This window comes from Hemitrygon akajei, chromosome 10 (assembly GCF_048418815.1).
Source record: "Hemitrygon akajei chromosome 10, sHemAka1.3, whole genome shotgun sequence".
Taxonomy (NCBI): domain Eukaryota; kingdom Metazoa; phylum Chordata; class Chondrichthyes; order Myliobatiformes; family Dasyatidae; genus Hemitrygon; species Hemitrygon akajei.
The window spans coordinates 94,046,367-94,070,259 of record NC_133133.1 but is presented as its reverse complement, the minus strand read 5'-3'; the positions used below and the strand labels follow the sequence as shown (position 1 = coordinate 94,070,259).

The 23,893-nt window shown below is 41.6% G+C and overlaps 1 protein-coding gene across 4 annotated transcripts in view; it reads right to left on the bottom strand.

Moving 5' to 3' along the window:
* The window catches only part of LOC140734547 (sodium/hydrogen exchanger 2-like), a 573,522-nt gene that overhangs the window by 494,261 nt on the left and 55,368 nt on the right, over window positions 1-23,893 (bottom strand). For all 4 annotated transcript variants that reach the window (XM_073058669.1, XM_073058670.1, XM_073058671.1 and 1 more), the window contains exon 3: window positions 8,796-9,046. In XM_073058669.1, the coding sequence (XP_072914770.1) occupies window positions 8,796-9,046 (251 nt within the window). The remainder of the gene's footprint in view (window positions 1-8,795; window positions 9,047-23,893) is intronic.

The window sequence follows — 23,893 nt, the reverse complement described above, 5'->3', positions numbered from 1 at the left end:
CACATCAGACATGGAGTAGAGTGTCACATCACAAATGGAGCAGAGTGATCAGACATGAAGTAGAGTGATCAGACATGGAGAAGAGTGATCAGATATGGAGAAGGGTGACACATCAGACGGAGTAGAGTGATCAGACATGGAATTGTGAGATCAGACATGGAGTAGTGTGATCAGATAAGGAGTAGAGTGAACAGACATGGAGTAGAGTGATCAGACATGGAATTGTGTGATCAGACATGGAGTAGAGTGTCACATCACAAATGGAGTAGAGTGATCAGACAAGGAGTAGTGTGATCAGACATGGAGTAGTGTGATCAGACATGGAGTAGTGTGATCAGACATGGAGTAGTGTGATCAGACATGGAGTAGTGTGATCAGACAAGGAGTAGTGTGATCAGACATGGAGTAGAGTGATCAGAAATGGAGTAGTGTAATCAGTCATGGAGTAGAGTGATCAGACATGGAATTGTGTGATCAGACATGGAGTAGTGTAATCAGATAGGGAGTAGAGTGATCAGGCATGGAGTAGAGTAATCAGCCATGGAGTAGGGTGATCAGATAAGCAGTAGAGTCACATCAGACATTGAGTAGAGTGATCAGACACGGAGTAGAGTGATCAGACATGGAGTAGAGTGATCAGACATGGAGTAGAGTCACATCAGACATGGAGTAGAGTGTCACATCGGACATGGAGTACAGTTATAGGACATGGAATAGAGTGATCAGACATGGACTAGAGTGATCAGACATGCAGTAGGTTGATCAGAAATGGAGTAGAGTGATCAGAAATGGAGTAGAGTGATCAGAAATGGAGTAGAGTGATCAGAAATGGAGTAGAGTGATCAGATATGGAGTAGAGTGATCAGAAATGGAGTAGAGTGATCAGACATGGAGTAGAGTGATCAGACATGGAGTAGAGTGATCAGACATGGAGTAGAGTATCACATCAGCCATGGTGTAGACAGTTCAGACATGGAGTAGGGTGATCAGTCATGGAGTAGAGTCACATCAGACATAGAGTAGAGTGATCGGACATGGAGTAGAGTGTCACATCAAACATTGAGTAGAGTGTCACATCAGACATGGAGGAGAGTCATCAGACATGGAGTACATTGATCAGACATGAAGTAGGGTGATCAGAAATGGAGTAGAGTGATCGGACATAGAGTAGAGTGTCAGATCAGACATGGAGTAAAGTGTCACATCAGACATGGAGTAGAGTGATCAGACATGGAGTAGAGTGATCAGACATGGAGTACAGTGTCACATCAGACACGGAGTAAAGAGATCGGACATGGAGTACAGAGATCAGACATGGAGTAGAGCGATCAGACACGGAGTAAAGAGATCGGACATGGAGTAGAGTGATCAGACATGGAGTAGGGTGGTCAGACATGGAGGTGGTACGTGGTTTTCCCATGTATTTGCTGCCCTTATCCGTTTTTGAGGTGGCAGTTGAACATTTGGGTGATGCGTATAGAATTGCCCGAGTTATTCCTGGACATTTGGAATGCTGATTTGATAAGGGAAAGGTGTATTGATTTGAAATATTCGCCATGGTTGAATGATGAGGCAGGGACAAGGTACATGCCCCACTTTACCTTCTACTTCTCACTTTCTTACATAACTGCAGTGTACTTTTTATCTGTTACACACCACTCCCAGATGCACTGTAGCAGGAGAAATTGTTGACTTTGTATGGTACGGGGAGGTGCTTTGGAAATCAAGCAGGTTATTTTGTGTTGGATGATTTCAGCTTTCTTTTTATGTGGTTTAATGTTTTGCAATGGAAGATGGGCAACAGCTTATTGGTGGTTCATAAGGAAAGATATATAATACAGACTTTATTAATTACACTTTGTGAATAACTATCATTAACAAATAATGAAAAGTGAGCAAAGGCGAGGAACACTCAAAGGTCGATGCAGAGAACAAGGTCAAGGAGAATTGGCCAGAGTGAGGTCGAGGAATGCTTGGGACGACATCGCAGTTGGAGATGAAGTTGGAGTGAGCGGAGCAGAGAAAAGTTGGAGTGGATGAGTTTCAGAGTCCTTCCATCTAAACCAAGAGAGTCCTTGGATCAATTTGGAAACGTCGGGTACGAACTGGACCGTGGCAGTTGGTTCTGGGCTCAGAGCGTATTGATGCAGCAGGGCGCAGGTCCTAGTGCGGGGGCAGGGTGGCGATTTAAATGCTGGGCCAGATGGATTAAAAAGGCTGGATGTCAGGACCGGAGAAAAGGATCGAGCCAGTTCAGCTCATTGCTCCACGACATCCTCAGTTACACTTCCTCCGCTCTCCGCAGGGCTGAGGCTTGGATTATGTCCTGCCACGGCTACTCTCGGCTTTGTGTCTGCGAGCTTCATGATGATTTGGCCCACTGTGCGATGTACTGAGGCAGAGGCTATGGACTCACTGTGTTTCTGAAAACTTTGCTTTTATTTTTGCATGGTGTGTTTTTTCTGTCTCTCTGCACATTGGGTGTTGGTCTTTTTTAAACTGGGTTCTTTTGGATTTATACTTTGTAGCTGCCTGTAAGTGGGCAAATCTCAAGGTTGTATAATTATACACCCTTTGATAATAAATGTACTTTGTTGTTGGAGTATCACTCATTCAGGTAAGTGAAGAATAGATCGTTAAAGAATTGAAGAGTTTGTCCCTGAAGGGCATAGGTGTTGTCCCTGATATTGTCACAGGTTTCAAATCAGAACACCAGAGTGAAGCTAACATTGATAGGCATCATGAGATGGTGACAGTGTGGAATTCTTGAAGCATGAAGCATATAGCTTCTGAAGTCTTTCTTACTTGCTCTGCCGAAAGCTGCCACCATGGCTACATACAGCAGGCTTAAACTGGTCAGCTCCACTTCCCATCTCCAAGGTCTAAAATACAACGCATTTTATGAACTTGAAAATACAGTATATCCTAGAGTCACGGAGTCGTAGAGCACAGAAACAGGTCTATCGGCCCAACTGGTCCATCCCAGCAAATGCTCCATTCTAAGCTAGTCCCATTTGCCTGTGTGTGGCCCATATCCCTCTAAACCTTTCCTATTCATGTACAGTACCTGTCCAAATACTTGTTAATATACCTGCCTCAACTACTTTCTCTGGCAGTTCATTCCACCGCTGTGCGCTCTATTCTGGGTGCTCCTCAGGTTATATGATCTTACCCCGATGCACTCTAATTCTGATTCCTCAAGACTCTGCATTCACCTTATTGATGCCTTCATGATCTTGTACACCTGTAAGATCACCTCTCATCCTCATAAGCTCCAGTGAGAAAAGTCCCAACGTGCTCATTGTCTCTCTAGTACTCAGTCCCTTGAGTCCCTGCAGCATCTCGCAAAACTCCTCTAAACAATTTCTTACAGCAAGGTGACCAAACTGAACCAAGAGAGCCTCAGGAATGCCTTGTAACACTATACAACGTAATATTCTATTCTCAATTCCCTAAGTGATAAAGGCCAGCAGGCCAAAAGGCTTCTTCACTAACCTATCTACTTCTGCCACTATTTTCATGTGTTATACTTCTCCAAGGATTGTCACCTTGTCATGATGGAGAAATGTATGAACTTCTGAGATCCCGAGAGTGACACTTTCTGGAGTTTCGCCATCTGATACTTAGCTCCTGGTAGGGTTACTCATTGTGCTAAAGTCAAGAGCGAAGTTCCAGGCAAAGAATGAGCCTACCAAGACCTAAATAGTGGAGCATTTGGAAGGTGACACCTCACAAGGGCAGTGATGGCGGAGGAAGGCTGTTGCAGTAAACATTCCCCTCATCATTTTGCATTTAATGCTCTGGCCCCTGACCCTGATCTGTCAGGGACCATGAGGTCGCTACCCCTGCATCAGCCTCCTCACATTAAACAAAATCACGCTCAGGCGTTCTCCTTTGAGGGAATCCACCTCGATATCCCGAAAGTGGATACCAGATCAGCTTCCACAGCTACCTGAGGACCCTCTCCTTAGGAGAATAGCACACTGGATTGCAATACTGCATGTGCTGAAGGGCTATTTCTACAGCTTTCCACACAGAGACTCAATGGGAATGCCCTCATTCATTTTTCAGGGTTTCTGAATGAGGTTCATCAAGGATGTTTACTGATGTGTGGTAAATAAATTGTCTAAGTTAATAGACAATGTATCAATATGCAGTTAGTATAGATTAACATGTTGCAAATCATCAAAATTGATCAATAAATAATTTAACATTTTGTCTACTATCTCCGGCAGGTCCTATAATGCATCTGTTAAGTACAGTATGACCACCCCAGCCCAATCAGTTTTGCATCTTTCAATTATCCAGTCACTTCCTGATGTCTGCATCTTGTCTCTCATTCTCAGCAGATCAGCTGAAATCTGCAGCAATACCAGTAAAACCCAGTTGCTTCAAGGAGTGATCTACAGCTTGAAACCTGCTAACATGTCCTTCCATAACTCCCTGGTCCACTCTTGTTCCCACCAACCACTCCCCTTTTAAAGCACTTCCCCTTGCAACCGCAACTGGTGCAATATGCATCTTTTCACTTTTTCTCTTCCAACTATCCAGGGAACTAGTCTTCCTAGGTGACGAAGTGTATGATTTCTTCCAATCTAGTGTACTGCATTCAGTATCCACAATCTGCATAGTGATCTTGCTTTTATCTCATTCCCAAATGTGCTAACTTGATACATTAACTCTTTCTCACTTCGCGAGGATGCTGCTTTTCCTTTTGAGCATTTCCAGCATTTTTGGGTTTTGCTTGATATTGTAATGAAACCTGTTTCATTCATTAGCATGCAGTTTGTCAAACTCGGTCCTATCCTGACAAAGTTTTCTGGCCTATTCACTAGGGCATCAGATTCAGGATCAGTGCCACTGGATTTTAGTCTCAGCATATAAACTAACTGCAAGTGTTAGAATCAAAGCCAGGTTTATTATCACTGACATAGGTTTTCAGCAGCAGTATGGTATTATAAAAATAGCTATAAATTACAAAATTAAATAAATAATACCAAGGATGAATATTGAGAGAGTGTTCATGGGCCATTTAGAAATCTGATGCCAGATGGAAAGAGGCTGTTCCAAAAACATTGAGTGTGGGTCTTCAGGGTTGTAAACTTCCTGTAAAAGGGGCATGTTGGTGAAGGTCTTTGGTGATGGATGTCAACTTTGTGAGGATGTTTGAAGATGTCCTCGATGGCAGGATGGTTGTGCCTGTGATGGATGGGCTGAGTTTTCAAGCCTCTGCAGCCTCCTGCGATCCTGTGTGTTGGAGGTTCCACAGCGCACTGTGATACAACCAGTTTATATGCTCTCTACTGTACATCTGTAGAAATTTAATGGTTTGTAGTGGCATACCAGATCTCGTCACTGATATACCTGCTTTGTGGTTGTGTCAATGTGTTGAGCCAAGATAGATTTCTGAGATGTTGATGCTCTGGAACTAAAAGTTGTTCACCCTTTCCATGACTGACCCCTCAGTGAGGACTGGTGTGTGTTTCTCTTGGCTTCACCCTCCTGAAGTCCATAATCAGTGTTGTCCGAGGCCGTTATTGCAGCAACACTCAACCAGCCGGTCTATCTTGCTCCTCATTGCCATCTGAGATTCTGCTCAGATTCTGTGGTGTCATCACTGAATTTATAGATGCCGTTTGAGCAGTGCTTAGCAATACAGGGAGAGTAGAGCAGTTTGTCAAGCAGACGTCCTTGAAGTGTGCCTGTGTTGACTGCCAGATAGGAGAAGATTCTATTATCAGTCAGCAATGACTGTGATCTCTGAATGAGCAGTTGAAAGTTGGATAAGTAAACAGAAACAATATAATTCCACTTTCCCTTCCAAAATTATTCAACCTGAGAGATTACATTCAGTCTCTGGAAGGAGTGAGAGTTCCTGTCAGCTACTCTGAAGCCAAATCCTGCTGCTGTCATTGAAAATGCCTATGAGGTTTGTGGAAAGGATTGCAGTGTGCAGGAGTGTTTGTCTGTTACCCTGTAGGCTGACAACATTAATGCTTTTTTTATTGTAGACTCGACTCATCAACTGTTCGAGTTTCTGACTAATCAAAATTTGTCTCCTTGATAACGTATATATTCATCCACACCTATCACCCCGTCGCTCCCTTCCACGTCCATGGCCTTGGTCTGATGTATCCAGGGGTGAGGCTTGAGAAAATGGCTTATATTTCACAATTAATGTTTAATTTGATTTGTGTAATATCAACAATGAGATGGATTCTGAGATTGACAGAGGTTACAAATGATTTTAAGGGGTCCATTAAAACCATAGTCCACAATTCCTTGTATTTCAAAGGAGAAAATACTGTTGGCTTGTTACTGTTCGATTGTACTTTGAATAGTATTATGGCAGTTTGAAAGTTCTAAAACATGTGCCTTCAAAAATAAACTAACAATTAACAATGTCATTAAGGTGAAATGTGTTTCCTGTGAGTGGCCTTGGAAGGCATTTGCACTGTCAATCTGTCTCATATTCATCAGCTGTGTAATACGAAGCATCAAGTATGCAATGCAAACCATAAATGCAGGGCATGATGATTCATGCATCACATGACAGTGTAATGCAATTTAAGTAAGGCTGTAGTTTAAATATACGGTTCAGGTAAAGACAGACACCATTCAAATGTCACAGTTCCGAATCATTAGACATGGGAGCAGAATGAAGCCATTTGGCCCATTGAGTCCTGCTTTTGCCTCTCTTTTACTCTCTATATTCATAAACACCTTTAGTACAGTATCCTCTTTTATATTATTGGCTAGCTTACCTTCATATCTCATCTTTTCTCTCCTAATAGCTTTTTAGTTGTCTTCTGTTGGTTTTTAAAACCTTCCCCATCCTTTAACTTCCCAATAATTTTTGCCATATTTTATGCTCTCTCTTTTCCTGTTTTGCTGTCTTTCACCTCCCTTGTCAGCCAAGGTTGCCTCATTGTGCCTTCATCATTGGGATGTAGAGTATCTACCCTGCACCTTCTGAATTGCCACCAGAAACTCCAGCCATTGTTGTTCTGCCATCATCCCTGCTAGTATCCCCTTCCAATCCTTTGACCAACTCCTCTCTCATGCCTCTAATTCCCTTTCCTCCACTGTAATGTTAATAGGTCTGAATTTATATGCTCCCTCTCAAACTGCATGGTGAATTATTCCTTATTATGATCACTGCCTTCCAAATGTCCATTTACTTTAAGCTTCCTAATCAAACCCACAAGCAGCTCTAAAAAGCCACCTCATAGGCATTCTACAGATTCCATCTTTTGGGATCCAGCGTCAACCTGATTTTCCCAATTAACCTGCATACTGAAATCCCCTGTGACTATAGTAACATTGTCCTTATTACAAGCATTTTATACCTCCAATTCTAATTTATATTCCACACCCTGGCTACTACGGGGAGGCCTATATTTCACTCCTATCAGAGTCTTTTTACCTTTGCAGTTCCTTAACCCAGGCAATCTGTTCATATTCTATACCTTCACAGTATGGTCCAGGTCATTTGACCCGAACCAAGAATTCCCTCATAACAAGTGTCTATACCAAATTTTGAACCACGGATCTATTTAGAATGTATAAATAGCCTATCTGACATTAATAAATGGGTGATTAATCCTTAATTAATGTTTCAGAGGTCTAAAATCCATTTTAATAGATACAAGTCAAATTTGACCCGGAACAGCCTCAATGTACAAAAATTTGTAGCACCTGTAAAATTTTTAAATATTTTCATTTTTGCACATTTTGGGTCAGTTTAGGAAAAGTCATCAAATTTTGGCTAAAAAAATGTCATTTATGGTGTTTTACTGCTGTCAAATGTCAAAATGGGTCAAATTTGACCCAAACAGTATGTAAGGGTTAACTCTACCAACAAGCATTCTACATTTTCCGATCCTATGTCACCTCTTTTTAAAGATTTGATTTCAATTTTAATTAGCAGAGCCACCCCACTCTTTCTCCCTACCTGCCTGTCCTTTTGATACAATGCGCATCTTGGGATATTTTAGCTCCCAACTGTGATCTTTTAGCCACAATTCAGTGATGCCCATACAATGTCATACTTGCCAATCTGTAACTGTGCTACAAGATCATCTACTTTACTCTGTATGCGTGCACATTCAAATACAACACCTTCAGTCCTGTATTCTCCCTTTTGAGTTTGCCCCCACAGTACACTTCAACTCATCCCACTGACTGCAATTTTGTCCTGTCCTTCCTCACGTCTTGGGAAGTGCTGCATCTACTTGTATACCAACTGCCCCACCCTCAGCCCTATCACTCCAGTTCCCATCCCCCAGCCAAGGACCAGATTCATTTCGATTTGCTTTCCAGTACAGTGCATCCATCTACCTGTCCATTTATCCTAAAGCACTTTAATGTCAGCCCTATCACTCCAGTTCCCATCCCCCAGCCAAGGACTGGGTTCATTTCGATTTGCCTTCAAGTACAGTGCATCCATCTTCCTGTCCATTTATCCTAAAGCACTTCCTTCCCTTAATGCACATTGCAAAGTCCAACCTTGAATGCATTTAGGCCACCATTCATTCTCATTCGCACTTTTGGCTCTGAGTCAGTTTTGCTTTAACCTCAGAAAATATAGGACTTTCATTAAAAGCAGGATAAATCTGCAGGCAATTATTATTGAGAAACTCAGAAACTAAAACATGGAATTTAATTCTCCCCTCGAGAATTCCTCTCAGGTGAGCTCCAAAGTCCTCTGGTAAAGGTCCAAGAACAATTTTTTCCACATGCTTATTAGGTGCATTGCTTATCAGTGAGATTAGAGTGTTGAAGATAATACTTACGCTACAATGCCAGAGAAGTGCAACATTTCAGCAGTCAGGTATGACAAATAGCTGTACAGGAATACGAACAGAGGTTCGATCACGCGGATATTCTCTGTGAAGCGAGTGGTAAGGGCTGCAATGATTCCATAAATAACTCCCACAAGTAAACCTCCGAATCCCACAAGAAAGAACTTGATAATTCCAACCAAAATATCGGACACTGCAATTGAGGGCATGATGCAGAAAGTCTTAAACAATTTGTATAAAACCTGAAAGAAGAAAGAAAATCATTATTGTCTTTCACCAGTTATGTGATTTATGTTACTTCTTTCCAGAAAGTCTGGAAATTTGAGGCAGCAGTTAGTTAAAGGTCACTCTGAGAGTAATATCCATAGTGGACCAGTGATTCAGAGCACTGTCCCTATCCAATGGAAGTGGCCAGTTTATGCTGACTGTACTGACTAGTGAGCAACATGGCACACAGAGATACCACTGGTAGTGCTGGTACTCATAGCTCCAATAATCCTGACATCTGCCATTGTGTCTGCGGTGGTCACACGGGACCACTTATTTCCCTTGAAAGATGAGCTGATTGGTAGGTTCATTGTAAATTACCCTGAGTAAGTGGGCATATGAGAAGTGGGGGGGGGGGGGGTTGTAGGGAGGGACAATCAACAATAAAGAGGGAATAGGTGGGGAGATTGGATTGTGAGCAGAGCCCTAGTGGCTGAATATCTTCTATCGACATTGTTAGGGAATATGAGAATGAGCTGAATATGAGAGTTCCACAAATAGCTCCATAAGCCCATTGCCACAGGTCTGCTCCCTGGAGTGAAACTCACGATTGCCTTTTGCTGTACACTGTAGAGTTGCAATATCTCCATTGAGATAGCACCTGATGGATGATCATGTGAATACAAATATCTGTGTCAGCCTGTCTTACAATTTTGTGGCAATCTACAAAGTGTGTAAAACTTTCAGGAGGCATTTAAAGAGGGAATGACGGGATATGGATCAAATGCAGGGTTAGTTTGAATTGGCATAGACATCTGGAGCTGAAAGGCCTGTTGCTGTTCTGTTCTGTCTGATGTTCTATCCTTCATTTTGATGCAGTCTCTTCCCTCACTTGCTAATCATGTTTCATTTACAAAGTAAGTGTTTCCTCGCCTTGCATTATAGCAAATACTTTATCTCTGTTCACCTGTGGACTTGGCTAGTTTAATGTGGTAAATAATTGTCTTTAGTTAGGTTTAATACCTTAACTTGTGGCCTTTCCTGCTCAATTCCAAGTCTAATATCACATTTAATCATCTTACTTTCCCAAGATATATCAAATTATCAATCAAGAGGCTAATTCTAGCTCATTATTAATTAAATCTAACTGCCCCTTCTCTGCAGTTGTATTGTTCCAGAAAATTCTTGCAACTGCTCCTCAGAGATTATGATACTGAACAAGAAATACACAAATGATTCTAATCCTGATCATGTCCTTACTGGCTGTCTGACTGACCGTATCCATCAAGCACTTGGTTATAGGTTGCTAATCATTATTATTTCTCAACCTTTGATCGTGATATCTGTAACCCTGAAATAATAAACAGATAACAGAGACATGATCCAACAAAACAGAGATCTGCTACTTTTGAGAGCTAAATATAATAAATTACCTGCTGATAAAGCTGCAAAAATTTTAATGTGGCTGAAGCAATCTTATTACAATCAAGGAGAAAAAGCTGGGAAACTTTTGGCATGGAGAATTAAAAAATTACAGTCTGATAGAGCAACCAACAGTATAATAACCTCTTCAGGAAGCCTAACAATAGGCCCATTGGAAATTAATAACAGTTTTAGAGAATTTTATGAACATTCATATAGATCAGAATGTCCCCAAGCCTCAGAAGAACGGGATACATTTCTTGATGAGTTTGATTTTGACACTGACAGAAGATGCAAAAAAGGAGTTAGATAGAGGTTTAACAATTGAAGAGTTATCACAGGCTATCCAAAATATTGTTACAAATGAGGAGCAACTCTGATGGGCAGAAGGGTACAGAATCGCCAATGCCTGCCCCCCTCCTTTTGAGAATCGCAAGATCGCTATTATTTCGGGTCTGATACCCAGGAAGTGAGAGAGATACACAGCATGTCAGTAATGAGAGAGAGACAACACCAGAATACACAAAGATGGAATGTCTCCTATTGACAAAGAGAGATTACTGCTATTGTCTCTTGAAGGAGGAATTGTGTATTGAGTACTGTTCTATTCATTGAAACCCCTCAGGGAGCAACCTGAGTGGTCTGGTTGAGGGATTGCAACATCCCAACCTGATTGACATCCTGAGTGGGGATAAAAGTAGGGTCTGGGGAACACCCCTCAGACACACCAGGAGAAACGTATGAGACCGGTGGGGGCTTGTGTGTGTGTCCGCCCTTGCCTGGGTGATGAGTCCTCCATGGAACGGTCTAGCTAAAGGACGAATACGGATCAAGATCGTAAAAGGAAAGTCGGCAAGTTTTTCTCTCTCTCTCTCTCCAACCATTGCAACCAGCGGTCCCTAAAGGCTGCAGCCTGCATGAACTGAGTGAACTTTATATTTCCATCGGACAATACATTATCCCCTAGACAACGATAGAACATATTTCTTATTGATTATTATTATACCTGCACTTTTAGGTTTAGTATTGATGATGTATATTATCTGTATATTTGCATTGATATTATTTTTGTGTATTTTTACTAATAAATACTGTTAAAAATAGTATCATCAGACTTCAACGGCTACTCCTATCTTTGCTGGTAAGACACCCAGTTATGGGGTTCGTAACAATATTAACAGTGGTAAAGCACCAGGGCCTGAGAGCCTACCAGTTGAATTCTACAAAACATTTCAAGAAAAATTACCAGTCCCACTCTTAAATATGTATGACAAATCTTATCAGAATGGAACTCTCCCACCCTCTTTAAGGCTGGCAATGATAACGCTGATCTTGAAGCCAGGCAAACCTCCTACATTTAGACTGATGTCTAACTGGATTGGATGCAAAAATACTTTGTAAAGCCTTAGCAAAAAGATCGGATCCTTATATCCCATATCTAGTTCATAATGATCAGAATGGTTTTGTGCAAGAACGTCAAGGGTTCCATAATATTAGAAGAGTTCTTAACATAATTCATGAAAAATTGGATGCTAAAGATACAGCAGTATTATCACTGGATGTTCAGTAGGCCTTTCATAGAATAGAATGACCATATTTATTTAATGTATTGCCTAGATTTGGATTTGAAAAGAACTTCCTTAAATAGATTCAGATCTTATATACAAACCCAATAGCCAGTGTCTTAACAAATAGTATAGTTTCTAAACCTGTCATCTTGGAGTGATTTACTCGCCAGGGATGCCCTTTGTCACCGATGTTGTTTATACTGGGCATAGAACCCCTGGCTATGGCAATAAGCGTGCAGATGGGCCTGTCGGGCATCCAGCTAGGAGAACAGGAATGTAGAATATCCTTATATGCTGACACCGTGATTCTTTTTTTTTAACAAATTTATCCATCAGTATTCCAAACGTAATGCAACAGATTGAATTGTTTGGGCAGTTCTCTGATTATAACATTAACAACTCAAGATCATCAATGCTATTTTTGAACAAAGAAGAAAGACTGAAACCAGTCATAAAAACCCTATTTATAAATGCAAAGGAAGGATTTACCTACCTTGGTGTCAAAATTACCCCCAAAATTAAAACGATCGTCCCAACAAATTATGACCCACTAGTGGATGAAGTGAAAGAGACGTTGGATCGATGGATAACAATGCCCATATCAATAATTGGCCGTATAAACATGATCAAGATGAATATATTACCAACATTTCTATACCTTTTTCAATCACTTCCTCTCCCACAACAAAAATCATTTTTTGATCAGCTTGATAGTATTTTTAGTAAATTCATTTGGAATACTAAAAACTCTAGACTGAGACTTGGGCTGTTATATCTGCCTTATGAAAGGGGGGGGGGCTATGGCTCCCCAACCTGAAATGGTATTATTGGTCTGCTCAGTTACGTTCTGCAATGTTTTATTTCTCAATGGAGGCCCTTCCAGCCTGGGTGAGTATTGAACAGGCATCAGTACCAAACCTCCCATTAAAGCTCTATCTATACCCTGCAGCCCCAAGAAATCTGAACAGATCAACCGAGAACCCTTTCCTCAAAAATACTATTGACATCTGGTAGAAAGCACATCAGCATATTGAAGATACTCCTCCCATCTCCCGCTTCTCCCCAGTATGGAGCAACACATACTTCAGTGCAGGAAGAGCTGATGATAGTTTCAGAATCTGGGCAGACAAAGGTGTGGAGAAAATAGAGGACCTTTATATGAATGGTAATCTTATTACATTTGATCAATTGTGTCAGACATACCATATTCCTGAAAAATACTTTAAAAAATATTTGCAACTGAAACATTTCATACTATCAAAATAAAAGCATTGAATTTCTGAACCACCACTATCACATCTTGAAAATCTTACACTTCTAAACCTAAAGGGGAGGAGTCAGATTTCTTTATTCTATCCAGCTCTGATGGCATATGATATGGAGTCCACCGTTGACAGGCTGGAGGCATGGAGACTGGATGTTCAAAAGGACATACAAGAAACTGTGTGGGAAATGGCATCCTTAAAAGCCCAAAAACAATCAATTAACTCAAGAATGAAGCTATGGCAATACAAATGGTTGATGAGAACTTATATTACCCCAGTCAAACTGAACCGTTGGACTCCTGACATCCTGTACACTTGTGTTAAATGTTTAGAAGAAAAGGGTACTGTGTTTCACTGTGTATGGGACTGCCCTAAATTTAAAAAAAATACTGGAAAACAGTTGTTCAGACTATATCTGAGATTGTTGGAGTAAAGATGCCTCACCAACCAAAAATGTGTGTACTAGGTATATACAGTATCCAAAGAACTTTACTGTTAGTCGAAAACAGTCAACTTTAATTGACTTTGGACTCCTACAGGCCAGTAGGAAATGGATCTTTATCTTGGAGAAAAATAAATATACCTTCAATACATGTATGGGTGAAGATGGCATCTTGTATTATATTGGAGAGACTGATTTACATAACCAGGAGTAGGGCAGGAGAATTTGAAAATGTGTGGAAAACTTTATTGGAGTTTCTTGGATGTCAAGGTGCACAGTCATTTTGAAATAGGTGTGTGTTGTTGAGTGCTTCTATGGTTTTTATTTCTGATGTGTTTTTATTTTATTTCTTTATTAAATATGTGAAGTATGTGAAATGTTATATCTCTTTTCCTTTGATGGTTGGGAAAAACATAAGGACATGTTTCACTATTTAGTTTAATTATTATTATTGTTTATTTGTATATGTGAAATATATGTAAAATTCAATAAAAAATATTGTTTAAAAAACAGATGACAGAGACCTGGATCCCACAGGTTTTCCGATTGTGTATTGCATGTTCCAGTGCAGTTGTATGGAATACAATCTCAGCAAACACAAGGAATAGAAGCAGGATTAGGTTCTGCCATTCATTCGAATCACAATTGACCCTGAACTCCAGCACGTTTCCTGTAGTACCTCCATTTCCCTTGTGATTCCATGCAGCTGTTTCTTCAGCCTTTACAGCCCTCTTGGGTAGAGAACTGCAATGATTCTCCTGACTCTGAGAGAAGAGATATCTCCTCACATCTGTTCTGAATGTCAGAATCCTTATCTTGGTTCTGGACACCCCAGTCAGAGGAACAGCTACCCTGAAGAGCCCATAAGAATTTTGTATGAGATTACGTATTATTCTTCTAAACTCAAGACAGAATAGTTATGGTCTACTCAAAGTCTCTATATTGAAAAAACCACGCCACCCCACCAGGAGTACCAAGCTGGTGAATCCCTTCTGCATTCCCCTTTAGGTAGGGAGATCAGACCTGTGTACTATAGACCATGAGAAGTCTGTCTCATGCCCCTATGTCCTTTCTCTACCTGAGATGCAATGAAGCCCAAGGAAATAGATAATATATTAATGCAAAAGTGATCAAGGAATATGTGGGAAAGGGAGTAGTAGGACAGAAAAGCTCTTGATCACCAATGACGGTGTTGAATAGTGAGGAAGGTGTGGGCAGCACAATGGGCTCCCCTTGCTTTTGTCTCTGATATTTGGTGTAGATACTTATAATCTCAGTCTCTTTACCACAAAGTATCATTGACAACTGGTTATATCCTAAATTACAAGGTGTTCTGCTGTGCTCCTCAGAAACAGCAGTTCCTGTCACGACCGCAAACTCTGCTGCGGGGTTATGCACCTTTGCAGGTGAACTGCAGACCGTGTTCAACAATCATACTCAAGACTATGCACATTACGGCCAATTAGTGCTTCATCGTGGTGGTACTTAACTCCTTTTTTCTCATTTCAGTGTTGTTGAAACTTGACCTAAAGCAGAGCAATGTTGATGTTCCTGGCTTATTGTTTTCTTGGTTCTAGGAAAGAAGACTGCTGTTTAGACTAATGATATTAAAGTGCAGTATCACTTTATTGTTAAGCTACTGCAGCCAAGCTGCTGTATTGATGCTACCTTTAGTTTGGAAGTTCTAGTTAATGGCCTGGCATTAATTATTTTTCCTTTATTTCCACACAGTTCCTATTAAAAGTCAGCTTCAGTGATTGGCTTCAATGTCTCTCCATCTCAGCATTTGACATAACAGTGCATTCCTGTCAGCAAGTCTCAACCAAAGAAAACAGACCCACAAGAGGGAGAACAGCTGACCTTGGCCAGATAGGAGAGAAGTTACAGTCAGTCGAAGTTATGTTGTGACTCAAGCAGTGCAATAGACACTCACAGAATGATGAGACCAGTCCAGACCAAAGTTTGTGGAGGAGAAACGAAAATCAATAAAAACTAGGTTGGTCAACATACAGTGAGACAGCTACTCTCAGAGTGGTGAGCCAGTCCCAGCTGGAGGAACAGTTATCAGCCCTTAGAGCAATGGTTTGGCAATTCACTGCTGACAGCAGCCGAAATAATGTAGCGGTTCAGCAAATTGCTACCAACAACCAGAATCAGGTGAAGGCACTACCTTTCTCACTATCGCCACTCAGCAGCCATTAGCCACATCAGTCCCAGTCCCAGATCGTCCTCTTCAGCAGCTTCACTTCAGCAAACTCGGCTACTAATGTCCCATCTCTCGTAACTATGTCTGGACCAGAACTGAGTCCGCCACCAGGCTGATACTCCGGTGGGCCTGAAGGCTGCAGCTTGTTGTTACTCAGTGGGAGTTGACTTTCCAAGCCCAGGCTAGTCTGTTGGGTGATGATGCATGTAAACTGAGGTACACAATGAATCCCTTCAATGAACCCCCACTCAGGCTGCTCAACTGTCTGGGAACAAGGTTACCAAACAGCCAGTCATTTCAGCAATTTGTTGCCGAGCTCAAGAGAGTTTTGATCTTCTAGTATGGGGTCAGGAAGCTGCCCACTGACTACTGGGACAATGAGGGACTATGTAGTAAAGTTCCACACACTTGTGGTGGAACAAGAGAGCCCTCATCTGTGCTTTCCAGCAGAGATTTACCATTGGGGCCTGGAATGAGTTCGTAGTGCATGACAAGGTTGGATGACCTGATTAATCTGGACTTTTGAATTGACAACCAGGCAACTGAGTTTCGCAAAGAAAGAATGCCCAAGATACTTAGATCACCATTTGTCTGCATTACCTAGTCCACAAAGGAGCCCGTGCAGGTGAGGGCCATGCACCTATCTCCAGAGGAACGAGATGAGTGCAGGAGAACAAGTTGCTGTCTCCATTGTGACGATCCAGGACACTTCCAGTCCATGTCCCGAGCACCCAGTGAAAGAGCATACCCTCAGCAGGGAGTTCAGTTGGATTGGTTCTCCCTGCAAACATCCTCCCATAATCAGGTAACGTTCCCAGCTTCCAGGTTGTGGTGGTCCCAGACCCATGAGCTTCAGGCATTTATTGACTCCAGGGCAGCCAGGAACCTCATGGACATCTCTGTCTCAAAAGTGGAGAGTTCCAAATCAGCAGCTGAGAGGTAGTATCGATGTCAAGGCCCTGGCAGGTCACGTCTGGGTACCAGCAAGATCCGCCTTTCCAACTTGTGTCTGGTCTCCCCTGGTTATCTCGACACAACCAATGGATTGATTATCCTTAAAGGTGATCCAAAAGTGGGGACCGGCATGCCAGTTTACCTTTCTGGGTCCAGCAGAAGCTGCTGTCTTTAATCGCCTCGAGCATCAACTACTAGTATGGACCTGTCTTCTTGAGGGGTTCAGTAAAAAGGCCACTTCCTTGCCTGCACAACAGCCGTGTGACTGCACCACTGACCTCTCCTTGCCCAGCACTAGTCCCCTCCATGACCAGCTCTTTGCCCTCTCTCATACTGAAATGGGGACCGGAGAGGAATACACTAAGGGAGACATGACCTTAGGGTTTATCCATTGTCAACTTCATCAGCAGGGGTAGGCTTTCTTTCCCTGAGCAAGAGAGATAGCAAGCTCTGTCCCTGCATTGATGACTGGCCCCTCAACAATGTCACAGTGAGGAACTGCTGTCCTTTTGCCCTGCTTGCCTCAGCATGCAGACAGATCTGCATAAGGTTTACCACCTGGATTGTATTTGAGAAGGGGTTGAGTAGAAGATAGCCTCCAGGTCCACAAAACTTGAGTCTGGAATGTAATCGTGGTAATTTTCAGTTATCTGAAAAGATGTTTAAACATTGCATGAGCAAGGTCACAGGCCGATGTTAGGGAGGGGAAGGTTTCAAGTCTAACATTCTTTTTTCACTTCATAAGGTACTTGTAGCAAAGCTCCAGGACAGGTAGGACAGCTTACTTCTTAATGGGAGCAGGCATTATTAGCACCCTTTTTAATGGTACTTCAGAGATCCAAAATGACATCTGCAGTATATGATGCAATTTGGTGGTGAATTGCTCATGGCGTCAATACACACAGACCATAATGTCAGTCAGCATGCAACACTAGTTTGATGGCAGTATTGAGATTTTGGAGAACAATTGTCAAATCACTGCCCTGCCATAGTGGTTGAACACAGTGAAGGGACCCCTCTCAATGCTCTTAAAAGGGTTCACTGATTTACCCGGGTGGATTATTAGCTGCTGATATCTTCAGGAGTTGCTTCTACTTGCAGAGGTCAATGGGAAAGTTGTGGCAGGTTTTCTGATGTCAGGGCTTTTACTCAAACCATCATCCATTGGTCGCAGTCTTTTTCCCAAGGAAGAGGATTTTAAAACAAGAGGGGATAGGTTTATGCTGAAGGATTTAAAGGGTGCCTGACATGCAAATGTTTCACACAGAAAATGTTAGGTATATGGAATGAGCTGCCCTAGGGATTGGCATAAGTAAATAATTGAAAGTCATTTGGACTGAATCATGGACAGGAAAGGTTTAGAAGGAAATGGGCCAATACGAGGCAAATACTATGCAAACTAATGTTAGGTTAGGTCTGTAGAATTTCCCAGCTGGTGGCATCATGGTCTGGTATGGAAGTGCCATTGCTAAAGAATGGAAAAGGCTACAGAAAGTGGTAGATAGCACCCAGTCCATCACAAGCAAAACATTCCACACCAGTGTGCACATTTAAATGGAGCACTGCCATAGAAAGCAATGTCCATCATCAAAGACCCCCATCATCCAGGCCATTACTTCTTCTCACTAGTATCATGCAGCAGGAAGAACAGAAACCTTATGTTCCACACCACCAGGTTCAGGAACTCTACAATCATCAGGCTCCTGAACCAGCATGGATAACCATATAACCATACAACAATTACATCACAGAAACAGGCCATCTCGGCTCTTCTAGTCCATGCCGAATGCTTACTCTCACCTAGTCCCACCAACCTGCATTCAGCCCATAATCCTCCATTCCTTTCCTGTCCATATACCTATCCAATTTTACTTTAAATGACAATACCGAACCTGCCTCTACCACTTCTACTGGAAGCTCATTCCACACAGCTACCACTCTCTGAGTACAGAAATTCCCCTTCATGTTACCCCTAAATTTTGCCCCCTAACTCTGAACTCATGTGCTCTTGTTTGAATCTCTTCTACTCTCAATTGAAAAAGCCTATCAACGTCAACTCTATCTATCCCCCTCATAATTTTAAACACCTCTATCAAGTCTCCCCTTAACCTTCTACGCTCCAAAGAATAAAGACCTGTTCAAACTTTCTCTGTAATTTAGGTGCTGAAACCCAGGTAACATTCTAGTAAATCTCCTCTGTACTCTCTCTGTTTTGTTGACATCTTTCATTCTCTGAGGCTGATGTCCGAACATTCTTTAAGAGGGTGAATTCATGAAAGGCATCAGGTCCTGACAGTGTACCTGACCAATGCACTGGAATATTAGTGGATATATTCAACTTCTCACTTCTGTGGTCCGGGGTTTCCACCTGCTTCAGAAAGGTAGCTATTGTATCAGTGCCCAAGGAGAGCATGGTGAACTACCCTGATGACTACTGTCTGTTAGTACTTACTCCACTCTAATGAAGAGTTCTGGGAGGTTTTTTATGGTGCAGATTAACTCCTCCCTCTGAGATCATCTGGATCCTCTCTGGTTTGCCTACCACCAAAGCAAGTCAAAGGCAGATGCGACTTCTCTGACTCTTCCCACTGCTCTGGACCATTTCGACAACAGGAACTCATACGTCAAGCTGCTGTACATTGACTACGGCTCAGTGTTCAACACAATCATCCCATCCAAGCTCATCATCAAGCATCAAGACCCGGGCCTCTGTAACTGGATGCTCAACTTCCACATAGACAGACTTCAGTCCATGACAAATGGTGCAAAATCTCCTCCTCACTGACCATCAGTACTGATACACCTCAGGGCCACACACCTTAGCTTCTGCTGCATACACACATAATTGTATAGTTATTAACAGTTCCAATGCCATCGTAAAATTCATCAACAACATTTCTGTAGTTGGACGAATCACAGATATTCATGAGTCAGCTAACTCGACTGAGACAGGACACTTGTTTGAGTTGTGCTGCAAAACTAAAGTGCTGTTGTTGACTTCAGGAATCTACATTGTACAACTGGTAGTGGAGAGAGTCATCAGCTTTAAACCCCTGAGTAACAGCATATCGGGTGAAATGTCCCAAGACCAGCATGTAGATGTGGTCATGGGGAAACACAGCAGTGTCTTTATTTCCTTAGCAGCTTGAGCAAGTCCAGCTTGTCATCAAGCACTCTGATAATCTTTGACTAGTGTACTTTTGATGGTTCCATTGTGGTCTAGTATGGCTGTTCAAATGTACAGCGACACAAGAAGCTGCAGAGAGTACTGCACTCTGCCCAATATCATCCTGTGAAAAGGCACATAGAATATAGAATCTAGGAACCTGCAGCACATTACAGGCCTTTCGGCCCACAGTGTTATGCCGACCATGTAACCTACTCTACAAACTGCCTAGAATTTCCCTACCACATAGCCCTCTATTTTTCAAAGCTCCACATACCTATCTAACAGGCTCTTAAAAGACCCTATTGTATCCACTTCCGCCACCACCATTGGCAGTGCATTCCATGCCACCCACCACTCTTTGTGTGAAAAACTTTACCCTGATATTCAATATAACCATATAACATATAACAATTACAGCACGGAAACAGGCCATCTTGGCCCTTCTAGTCCGTGCCGACGCTTACACTCACCTAGTCCCACTGGCCCGTACTCAGCCCATAACCCTCCATTCCTTTCCTGTCCATATACCTATCCAATTTTACTTTAAATGACAATACCGAACCTGCCTCTACCACTTCTACTGGAAGCTCGTTCCACACAGCTACCACTCTCTGAGTAAAGAAATTCCCCCTCGTGTTACCCTTAAATTTTTGCCTCCTGACTCTTAAATCATGTCCTCTTGTTTGAATCTCCCCTACTCTCAATGGAAAAAGCCTATCCACGTCAACTCAATCTATCCCTCTCATTATTTTAAATACCTCTATCAAGTCCCCCCTCAACCTTCTACACTCCAAAGAATAAAGATCTAACTTGTTCAGCCTTTCCCTGTAACTTAGGTGCTGAAACCCAGGTAACATTCTAGTAAATCTCCTCTGTACTCTCTCTATTTTGTTGACACATCTTTCCTATAATTCAGTGACCAGAACTGTACACAATACTCCAAATTTGGCCTCACCAATGCCTTGTACAATTTTAACATTACATCCCAACTCCTATACTCAATGCTCTGATTTATAAAGGCCAACATACCAAAAGTTTTCTTCACCACCCTATCCACATGAGATTCCACCTTCAGGGAACTATGCACCATTATTCCTAGATCACTCTGTTCTACTGCATTCTTCAGTGCCGTACCATTTACCATGTATGTCCTATTTTGATTATTCCTACCAAAATGTAACTTCACGATTCACGAATCACCACGATTCTGAACTGATTCTACGAGTTGTATCTAAATAAAGTTACTATGGTTAATTTCCAATCATTGGAGAGCAGCAATTGGAGGACTGCTGAAGTTACAAGATGCCATTGGCTTTGCATATGCTGACTGGCTGATGGCATGTTGACTGTTGAGTATTTACACCAGTTTCACATTTTAAGTTCAGATTTCCTGTACCTGCAGTTTCTTTTTATTTTCACGTCCTTGATTTTTATTGATCTACCAATGCTGATCATTTTCTCTGACCTCAACCTCAGGAATTCCCACCCTTGACCTCTCTACCTTTCTTCCCTACCTCCCTAAAAACCTTTAAGTCAACCTTCCTGATGCTTCTATAGATGAAATTGTTAAATTTTGTTTGTGATGGGATACTTCAGTGTTCAACATAAATTTCTCTGGTTCATGTTGTTTCTATTTCCATCCATTGAATAGCCGCTTCCAGCAAAATATTTAATCTCCAGTACCTTCCAACAATAGATTCAATTCTACCACATTGAATTCAAAGTGCTCTGATCTACCCTGGTACCAAAATGGATATATGTCCCAAAGTATGCACCAACATTATCTTATAAAAAAAGTGATTCTAGAACATCGATCAGTTTCTCAGCACAGACAAGAGTTCATCTGGAATAAAGGAATAAACAAGATGCTGGCAGGATCTGTAGAGGGAAATAGCATTTTGGGCTAAGATGTTTTATCTGGCCTGAAGGATAGAGGAGAGAGGGGGGAGACAGCAGTATAGAATGGTAAGGGGAAGGAGCATAACAAGAGCTAACAAGTGATACTGTAGGTGGATCCAGCTGATGGGAAGGGATGATAGACAAATGGAGAGAGGAGAATCTGGACTGTGAAAGAGATTGGGAGTAGCAGACACAGAACTGCAGAATAGGAAATCTGACGGGCAAGTAAGGAGGAACATGGAATCAAGCAAGGGAGGTGGAGGGCAAATGGGAACAGTGAGGGAGTAATATAGTGATGATGGAGTAAGCAGAGAGAGGGAAATAAATAGGGTGATGGGGATGGAACGAGTGTAGGAAGAACTGGGTAGATCAGAAAGTGAGAGTAAAGGGACAGAGGGAGAGAAGTTCTTGGAAGCTGGAGAATGCAATGCTCATGTGGCCTGTGGTAGACTACCCAGCTGGAATATGTCTCCATTCTCTGAGACATATTCTCCTCTTGTTTTCTATAATCATGAATTTCGTCCTGTAAAGCAGATACTGAGGGGACATCACGTGATGATGTAGGATCGAGACGTGGAAATCCAGCTCTCCCGTAAAAAAACAGTAAAATAACGTTTAAGTGAAGAAAAGTTAGTAAATACTTTTTAAAAACTTCTTATAATCTATTCAGGATTGTCTTAAGATATGCCTCCTAAACAGAAGCAGAAGAAAACTACTACTTTGAAGACAACACAAGTTGGAAAAGAATCAAGGCCAGTCGCTATGAATGAGCCTTGGGCTCAACTGCATTTTACCTATGGCGATACAGAACAGGAATCTATGGCAACATCAACCATTTCCAAAAAAAAAAGAGCAACAGGAATTGTGCATGCATGAAGGAAGGGGCATGCGCAAACACGAGCAACCCAAACTACAAATCCCAGCTATGATCGGAACTGAAAGTGAAAGTGAAGATGAGGTGGAATCAGATTCTCTGGATAAATCAGATGAAGATGAAGAGACAAACAAAGAAGAGCAACAGGAAGAGGTTGGAGGTGATGGAGACATAAGAAAAACTTTGGTGCAAATAATGCATGAATTAATAGCATTAAAAGTAATAAAAAGATATTAAAAATATGAAGATTATGTTTGATAAAATGATGAAAAGACAGGACAAAATGGACAAGAAAATTAAAAACTTGGAAGAAACAATGGGAGACACCATTGATAGAGTGAATAAAATGGAAGATAATATTTCTGCCTGGACATCAGAAAGAAAACGGTTGTTGGAAAAAGTGGATGTACTTGAAAATTTTAGCAGACAAAATAATATTAAGATTGTTGGACTTAAAGAAGGTATAGAGGGAGAGGATCCAATAATTTTTTTTCAAAAATGGATTCCGGAAAATTTGGAAATGGAAGAAGGAACCCAGTTAATTGAAATTGAAAGGGCTCACAGAGCCTTAAGACCAAGACCTCAAGTTGATCAAACCCTCAATCAATCTTGATAAAATGCTTAAGATAGCAAGATAAAGAAAAGATCCTGAAGGCAGCTGCCCAACGTTCCAGAAAGAGAAATGGGCCATTGATGATAGAAGGGAAAAAAGTTCTTTTCTATCCTGATATAAGTTATGACCTTTTGAAGAGAAAGAAGGAATTTAACCCAGCGAAAAGTGTTTTATGGGAAAAAGGCTATAAATTTATATTGCGCCACCCAGCAACCCTGATAATTTTTTTGGATGACAGAAAAAGAAGATTTTTTATTGATTATCGGGATGCAGAAGAATTCGCACAAGAACTCCCAAATATTCGTTAATTATAGTCAAAGATTTAAAAGTGAAACTTGAGAAATATTAATTGAGAGTAGTGATATTATTTTTTTCTTCTCATATATAATTTTTTATGTTATGGGGAGCTGGGGGAACTTTGGATCGATTGCTACGGGATTCACATGTGTAATCATGGCGATTGCCATGAC